Source organism: Fusarium oxysporum, chromosome 3, assembly GCF_000149955.1.
Source record: "Fusarium oxysporum f. sp. lycopersici 4287 chromosome 3, whole genome shotgun sequence".
Taxonomy (NCBI): Eukaryota; Fungi; Ascomycota; class Sordariomycetes; order Hypocreales; family Nectriaceae; genus Fusarium; species Fusarium oxysporum.
Window position 1 is genome coordinate 1,014,797 of NC_030988.1, and position 9,180 is coordinate 1,023,976.

The 9,180-nt window shown below is 53.0% G+C and overlaps 1 protein-coding gene across 1 annotated transcript; it reads right to left on the bottom strand.

The window, feature by feature from the left end:
* Window positions 1-437: 437 nt before the first annotated feature.
* FOXG_12536 (uncharacterized protein) lies at window positions 438-3,065 on the bottom strand (the record flags this gene model as incomplete). The annotated part of the gene is made up of 2 exons (XM_018392350.1): window positions 1,496-3,065; window positions 438-1,439 (listed from the first exon to the last, which is right to left on the bottom strand). The coding sequence occupies exons 1-2, from the start codon at window positions 2,903-2,905 to the stop codon at window positions 438-440; spliced, it is 2,412 nt and encodes an 803-aa protein (XP_018251965.1). The 5' UTR covers window positions 2,906-3,065.
* Between the last annotated feature and the right edge of the window lie 6,115 nt (window positions 3,066-9,180).

Consider the following 9,180-nt stretch of genomic DNA (forward strand, 5'->3'; position numbering starts at 1 on the left):
ATGCTGCGAATGTCGTCTGGGCAGCGGAGGCTGCAGAAGTCGGTCGTACGGGAAGTCGAGGGCGCAGAGCCCGGATTGTCGAAGGCTCGCGAAGCCGGAATGTCGGGGTAAGAAGAAGCCGCAAATAACACGTGAGAAGTAGCGCCCGAAGGCGATGTCAAGAGCTCGCGAAGCTCAATGTCGTTGCAGACACTCGTCGCGAAGAAAGGTCAACTCTCTGAATCCCTTTCTTCAGGCAGCTGTTAGGGTCCCGTTAGCCCCACAGCTGCTTTTGCTGCCATTTTAGCCTGCAAAAATTCTCTACCCTAGCAGAGCGCTAACAGCGGGTGCCAAGGAAAAAGTTTTACAGGAGAGAGTTGTTTTAGGGTACAGGACGATTTATAAATAGAAGTGTAGGGTGATTGACTGTAGATTTGCTAGCAAGGCGCTCTCGCGACTCATGTCCATCGGTCAGCATTCCACTCTAAGAACGCCGTCTTTGCCAACCAAATATCCTCTGAAAAGCCTTGACTTGGCCGACTTCGCTTGCTTGAATCACCAGTCACCTTCTTGGCATCCATCGTCTCCGACTTCCACGCTCGCTTGTTCGGCACCAGCTGCGCCAACGGACGCCGAGGCGGCTTGAGGAGCAAAGCCCGTTCAAAGTCGATCACCATAACCCCGTTGGTCTCAGGGTTGAATAACATGTTTGCAAGTCGCACATCTTTATGGATCACGCCCTCCCGATGCATGGCTCTCAAGGACCGAATGGCCTCGTCTTCGAGTGACTTGTTCATGTCGCCCATGTTCTGTGCTCTGTCGATGCTGCAGCCTCCCCAGGACAAAAATGTCATGTGCACCACGTAGACCCGGTGGTCATAGTAGTAAGTCTTGTTCATCGATCCAAGGTCAATGGCACCCAGGAAGACAGGCACGTGGACGCCCTGGATTGGTTTGAGACGCTCGTAGACAGCAGCCTCGTGCTCGAGATCTTTGATGAAAGCCCGCACCGTGCCCTTGCTGACAAATGTGTAGCCATGCACAAGTAGGGTCACTTGGAAAAGCACACCCCGCGCACCACCCTCCCCCAATGGCCTGATCCCGTCGTCGAGCGACTGTTTCAGCTGGATCCAGAGTAGGCGAAGCCACTCCTTGTGGTCGACAGGATGACGTGCGCGGGCAGGAGCACTGCTCTTGCAGTGAAGTGCCACGTTCGGGCACTTTGGGTCGAGAAAACCACCCTTGACCATGCCGAGAAGACATTTCTGCGTACAGTACTGCCGACCCTGCTCGCCGCCTCCTCCGCGCGGCCGTAACGCCAGTAACGCTAGTCGGTGGCTCCGTCTAGTTCCTTGTCTTGTGTTTCGTCCGGTTGGCGTAGGCGTGTCCGGTGGCCTGGGCGCCGACTCGTCATCAGATGGTTCCTGCCTGTCGCCCTTCGTCAACGACCCCTCGCCAGTCTGGCACGCAGCAGTTCGACGTGTCCTTTGCGGGGCAAGGCCGGCGACCGGTCAACATCCTTGTAGGTGGTAGGTTCATGGCCAGGTGAGTAGTCTGATGACGCCGATCGTTCATTTTCCGGGATAGAGCGCAATGTCGATTCGAAGTCCTCAGCCCACGTCTTCAAGTTCTTCATAGCTTGTAGACGTTCCTCCTGCCTATTCCCCCGTCGTTCTCCAGGCAAACCGAGAGCCATAAGGGTGAACGCCAGATATTGACCGACAGCCGTGCATATATGGACGTTGTTTGGATGTGCCGACACCTCCGGACCAGGCTCTGCTAGATGATAGTACAGAGTCTCAGGTTCGTCCCAGTCAACTTTGAGAAACACGATGGCCTCGCCAGTGGTAAGAAGACCATATTCAAGGCCACTCTCTATCATGTAATGATATGTCTGCGTGATGGCAGATGCCGTCAGCTTCTCCGCGTGGTACTGGAAACGCGCGTCAGGGTCTACAGAAGTTGGAATCGTCCTTCGGTTCACGACTTCCTTGTGGATGTCCATCGCGCGGAGACCGAGACGAAGATGCGGAGCGGTCAACTTGTGAGGCGGCTTATACTCGGAAACGTAAACCATGGTGCGCCGTGAAGACTCGGTGTTGTCGGATCGATAGACGCAGATTTGATCCGGCCGCAGCTGGTTGAGATCTCTTCGGTGGTCCGGCGTCTGCGGTGGCGGTGGCGGTGGCGGCGGTGGTGGTGGTGTCGATGGGGTCTCCCGCTCAACGACTTCTTCGGCGACATCGCTGAGGGCATGGGGATGGTTCTCAAAGACGACACCATCTCCGATCTGGAAAGCCCTGCGGACCTCTTCCACCTGTTTGAGCTGTTGTATGATGGCTCTAACCGGATCCTCCACGCTATTATGTAGGAAATATTCGAGCGTCTTCTCGTCTGCTATCGGCCGTTGAGAGATCCTGTTCCCCAAGCCGGCCAGGAAGTTTCGGTTCTCGAAAACGCGGGTTTCGGTAGGAAATGAATCGTAGAGTGTACCGAAGGTGAGCTTCTGTTGATCAAGGAAGTCGGGCCATGGCCTGAGGTTTTTAGGACACCACTTGTCACGCGGATTGGTGATGGAGCCCCTTGAAGTCAGATTTGGGTCTGTTTCGATGGCGAAGCGAGAGAAAACGGAAGCATGGCAAGCTGCAATGTATTCGTCAAGTGTCGTGAGTCGTGTTTGTTCCTCTGACGCTTCGGCACGTTGCTGTTCCCTCTCGGCGCGTTGCTGTTCTCTCTCGGCGCGTTGCCGCTCCTCCTGTCGTTCTCTCTCCGCTTCCTCGGCGCGTTGCTGTTCTCTTTCGGCGCGTTGCCGCTCCTCCTGTCGTTCTCTCTCCGCTTCCTCGGCGCGTTGTCGCTCCTCCTTCGCGCGCTGCTCAGCATCTCGTAGGAGTCTTGTCAACTCTTCTACACTCAATGATCCATCCATGATATGTGGGATTGGTGTCGTGGTGAGGATCAATTTCGAAGGGTGGATATTTGCATCGCAAACGTATGTTTTGTGTTTTGAAGCTCGGCCTAATTAAAGTGGAGCTCCATCGCGTTGCGAGGGGTTACCTGGCTGGAAATCATTTGAGGCAAAGCCTTTGTCAGCGTGCGGGCCCCACGGCTCTCACGTTGCGATAAGATTTTAGCTTGCCCGACCGCAACAGCAATCAGGCCAGACCTCCATCCGTCAGATCTACGAGCACATCGAGCGACTGAGAAAGGGAAACAATAGAGTCAAGATGATCTGGGTACCATCCAGAGACGATGACCTCAGCATGAGTCGTGAAGCAAAGAGACAAGCCAAGAAGGCTACCAGAGCGGGATGCACGCCGCAATCGCTACCCCGCTCCACGCGGCTCAGGCTGGCAGTGTCGCAGCTGCATCAGCAACGGAAACTACCCAACAATGTAGGCAACTACTCCAAACGGATAGATCGGGCCCTACCAGGCAAACATACGCAAGCACTATACGACATTTGCAAGAGACGAGAAGCCGGAGTGCTCTCGCAGCTCCGCACGGGAATGGCGAAGATCAACAGCTACCTCAACAAGATCGGGGCCGCAGAGTCGGACATGTGTGAATGTGGATGTGGACCAGAGACAATGGAGCATTTTCTGTTCCGATGCACAAGATGGGAAGCAGAGCGTGAAGCCATGCGTTGAGTAGGACAAAACATGATGGGCAACCTTTCCTTCTTTCTAGGTGGAAAGTCGGCGTCAGACGGAGCAAAGTGGAGACCTAACCTGGAGGCGGTGCGAGCGACAGTCAAATTTGCGATGGCGACAGGAAGATTGAGCCAGGAAGGAGTTGGAGAAGGAGAAAACAAATGACTACTAATAAAATACTACGCCACCCCATGCACATTGGAGCGGCGATGGGGCGCATGGGGTAGCCTCAGCCGAAGGCCGTGTGTCCGCGGGCCGGGAAGCTATTACTACTACTACGTACTGATCCAGTGCCATGGCCATTCTTGGTATTATATATCATGTAAGGACTCCGTGTAAGAACCTGTCGTTTCCTAAGCTCCTGATCCCTCATCTTCATCTTCATGCCATCCGGGGGAGACCCGTAGACCAGGTGATTACGATCAAATGGCGCATCTAACATCAAACCCTCAAGCGTTTTTACACGAGAGACAGCCACGTAGCTTAAACCGGTCTGAAAGTCCCGGCAGGAGAGATCCGTCACGATCATATCTTCTGTGATGCTTTGTGACTTGTGCACGGTAATAGCGTAGCATACGATCAGGGGAAACTGCGTGCGAGCGCAGAGAGTGGCTCCGATGAGAAAGTCTCTCTCAACTGGGAGAATTGGGACAATCTTTTTGCCATCGGGGGTGGTCAGGAACACCGGTCCGTTGTACTTGTCAAACTCCATCATGATAACACAAGGAGGATCTTGGATGGGGTCAGCCCCGGGTGCCCAGCCGATGTCGTAAACCGTACCGCGAGCGCCGTTGCAGAGGCCAACGGGCTGCCAAAGGTTAGACGTCAGCATCAGACGAGCGCCAATGCATATAGGGATCTGCTTCGCAAGGTTGCCCGCCTTGTCATCAGGGGCAGCAGCCGCACCAGGGCCGACGTTCTTAGCTTTGACCTGGACGACTGGCCGGCCGAGGCGGTCGAGGTGATAGTGGTTATACTCGTTCACCCTATCTTTGGTAGCGTATACTCGCAGGGCGCTGGAAAACCTCGCGACCTCTCGATCGTCTAGTTTTGCCTGCACGCGGGTGGACAGGAGCTTCCAAGACTCCATAGATAGTTGGAGCAGCCGCAGTTCCCCGAGAGCTGTGCGAAACGCCTCCTGGTCGTCGCCGCGCTGCCTCTGAACAACCTTCAAGAATACTGATTTATCGAAGCGCCTATATGCGTTCCTGCCCTTGATCTCTACTCCCTGCACCTCTTTGTCGTAACAAAGCGGCTTCTGTAGCACAGGGGGAAGCTGGAAGAAGTCACCAACCAAGAGGATGTTCAGGCCGCCAAAGAACTCCTCATTCCTGTTCGGGAACGCCTCGCGGAGACGGTCATCGATCCACGATAGCTGACGCAGTCCTAGCATGCTCTTCTCATCGATGATGAGGTACTTGATATCCTTCAGCTTCTTCTGGAGCTGGGTCTTATCAACGGGAGATAGAGGCTTGAAGTCCTTATTGATTGGGAGGTGTAACAGGGAGTGCAAGGTAGTGCCCGATATCTGGTTTCCTGCGACGCCCGTTGGCGCAGCACGCCAAACAGGTGTCCCCCCCCCCCTGTCGCGGATTGGAGGTGCGCGGAGAGCAGGTTAATGAGGTATGACTTGCCAGTGCCGCCTCCGCCATCCACATGGAGTAGCAACTGAGAGGGATCCTGGGTCAGGAAGTGGCCCATCACCGTATCGTATACTATGCGCTGCTCTGGATTTAGGGAATCGCGAGCCTCCAAGGGCTGATCATCCACATCAAGGTCAAGGGTGTTTTCCGCTTTGCGTTGCTTCCAGTAGTCGCTGTTGAGAATGCCATCATCGGCATACCGCCCAACACGAGGGGTCCAATCGTAATTGATGTCAATGTCTCGGCGGCCGAGGATGTCGATGTCCTCTTCCTCCAGTGGGCGGTCAGGTAGCATGCGGGCGAGTTCATGCCAGTCCTCCTCCGCGATGGGCTCCTCATGGATCTCAAGCTCAAATTCATCCTCCTCTGCCGTCAATTCATCTGTATCTGGTTCCCCATAATGATCGTCCGCATGGGTATCATGGTGCTGTCTGCAGTGCATGTACGCAGCCGTGAAGGAATCGAACCGCTGCCCGCCCACAACGAGCAACTCTTCTGGAGAGCGATGTGGATGAACCATCATCAATTTAACACGGCAGAAGTCGTTAAACTGGGAAGAGGCCTCCATAGACTTGTATCGAGGGAAGTAAGACAGGACTCTCTTCTTCGCGTGAGCAGCGAGTCTCCTCCACGTGTTGAGATTGTACGATTGCAGGTATTCGAGATAGGTTATATCCTCATGCTGGTCCTTTCTCTCTAGATATTTCCTGTAGCTGCCGATGGCCTCGTTGACATCTCCGTCCACACGATACGAACGTGCCTGTCGCTCCAACGGACGGCAGTCCACGGTGACAACCATACGGGTGCCTTCTTGCAGCGGAATGTTAAGCAGCAGATGGGAAATCTCCTGCGCCGAGTAATCTCTCTCGGCAATCAGCTTGTTCATCAGGCGAGAGGAGAAGGACAACAGGGGCTGAACGTGCGATGTGTGAGGCAAGACCTGGTCTGCAAGCCTGGCGAAAGACTCGGTCTTCTTCTCAGATTTACTGCAATACTTCGCAGCGTACGTAATAACCGCCTGTAAGCTGGTGCAAGGAGATATGTCGATATTGGCTAGCCAGCCTAGGATAATCGCAGGATTGAAGTTATTCATGAGGCTGTCATTCCGGGCCGCCTCAAAGACATAGTACGACCTGCCTTCCTTCCTGATCACTGCGGCCAGCTCCCGCAAGGCACGAGGGAAGTCAAAACGACACTCCCTCTCTGGATTGGCAACGTTTGCCGCCTCGATATCCGCAGCGGCACCTTCCATGTCCCTCGCCAGATCACCGGTTCTCTTCCTCACGCGCAAGCAGTACGTGGTATTGCACTTGTGGCGCTGGCAGCGGTTGACGATTTGTGAGAGCCGCAGGAATGTCATCTCTATGCTCAGGGGATCCACGCTCAGGGGATTACCCTCACCCTGAGGCATAGTCCTACTCGGCTCAGGGTTAATGGCAGTGACGTGGAATCCCCATGTGCGTGCAAATACATCACGAGCCGCTTCGTCCTCCATGTCGGCCCCTGGACAATTATCCATCCAGTACAGGCCGTGGTTGTGTGGGCTACCACGGCCTTGCCATTCGTACCGATCCCAGTAATCTGTGATGCTGAACTTCTTACTTAGCACGATATCCCGAAAGAGGGTGTATCGGCGGTAGAAGTGGAAAGCAGCAATGTGAGGGTTCTGCCGCAATAGGCGGCGCGATAGAGCCATCCTCTCCGGCTCGGTGGCGGCTAGCAGACCTGCGTATTTGGATATGATATATCGATATCAACTGTGCTATCTGGATATATCGATATTGATATATATCGATATCGATATAACTCTCTGCCTCTTAAATTGATATCGAGATTGATATCCACCTAAATACCGCTCTCTGATTAGCTGAAAAGATCTTATCAATCGATTAGATGATGAAAAGGCTTCTGTCGCATATCACCACTAGGTTCGTGCGACTGGATATGAAACACGGGGCGTACCTTGGGGTCGCGTATCCGGTTTCACATCTGGCCTGTCGCATAATCCTAACATGGGCTCAAATAGCTGTTCCCGAACACATGGCTGTTCGATTTCTTTTGTTCTTTAGATAACTCTCATCAATTGACGGGTGCCATCAATGATCCCTGTGGAGCCAATTGTCTGACAACTTCTCTCAATTTCAACATCAGCACCACCATCTCAGTACTCGTTCAAACGGCCCTAGGTATTCTAGCATAATTAGCTTATCCAGGTGATTTATCGACCATGGCATCATCTCAGACCACCGCCGCCTCTACGCCCTCGATTTCGGACCAGCCCATTACTGGGACGTCTCTGGACTTTTCTCTCTTCTTCAAAGCAACGTATCCTGATGAGGACACCCAGAACACCACCGGCGGGTCACGTAAGCGCAAATCCAGGGGTATGGTGATGTATCGATGCCTCCATTGCCCTGCCGATAAGCCCTGGGCGAATCGGAAGCGGGACAACGCATGGCATCACGCCCGGCGGTGCCATGCCGATATTATCTCTTCCCTCGATCGCACGCTCATTGGGGGCAGTTCTGATGTCCTAGATGATGAAAGGGAAGCCACACGCCCTCGGATTGATGCTTTCTTTCCCTCTCGTTACTCGGATGTCTCTCTCCGCCGTATGTTCAACCGCGATCGGTATTTAGATGCAATAATCAGCCTAATCACACGCCGCCGGCTTGCCTTCTCAGCAATTAACTGGGATGAGATGCAAGAGATTATGCTAGCAGCTAATCCTGCTATAGAGGACCTTTTAGTGACCAACCGAAGTGCTCTAATGCGACTAATTGATGCCACATATGAGTTATATTCTTCTCAGCTCATGGCAACTCTTGAAGCTTCCATCTCAAAGATCCATATCCTCTCTGATCTCTGGACATCGCCCCATCGCCATGGGATACTCGCCATCTCTGCGCGATGGGTTGATCAGGATTATCGGCCACAAAGGGCACTGCTAGCGATGCCGGAATGTCGCTATAGCCATAGTGGTGAAACCCAGGCATCTTTAATTATCGATACACTGGCAAAGTACGGCATTGCTTCTAAAGTGGGCTACCATGTAGGGGATAATGCCACTTCAAATGATACCTGCTTGTCTTATCTCTCACGGCGGTTACGAGACGACTATGGGGTACGATAGCCCTTCCCTTATCTCTGGATTAGGATTAATCGGTTGCTAGTTGACGTTTGATCCCTCTAAGCGCCGTATCCGCTGCGTCGCCCACATTATTAACCTATCCCTCCAAGCATTTCTTCTCGCGTCTTCGAAAGAGGCACTAATCGCCGCTCTTGATGCCATCGATGATACCTCAAACGATCAGTTGTTTGCACAGTTCTACGACACCTTGCACGACGCCGGACAGACAACAAGAACAGATGAAGCCCATCAGAGAAGAAGAGCTTCGCGAAGAGGCAATCGCATACTTGAGAACTTCACTGGATGGCAGCATATCGTGCCCCTACGGAAAGTACACAACATCGCGGTCTGGATACGTAAATCTACGCTTCATACGGCTATATGGGACGATGAAATAAAGCTCCGACTAGGTATAGATAATGCCACACGCTGGAATTCATGGTATCGATTGTTGGATAATTTTCTGCGTTATCAATCCCGTGTAAAACAGTTCCTAATTGACCATGATAGAGAGCTTCAAGACGATATCCTACTAGCTTCAGAGTGGGAGTTTATTGAACGGACGCATCGTTTCCTACAGCCGTTTGCCTCAGCTACGTTGTTGGCCGAAGGGGCGCGATCTACACTCTCCCAATCACTCTCGATAATGGATGTTTTATTGCGACAGTACGAGAAGTATAAGGTCGGTGGCGATGTTTTTTCTTTTATCTAATTGATCGGCTAACTAATTGTCTTATTTAGGAGCTTTATAGTTCAAAGGAAAACCATGATCCCCACA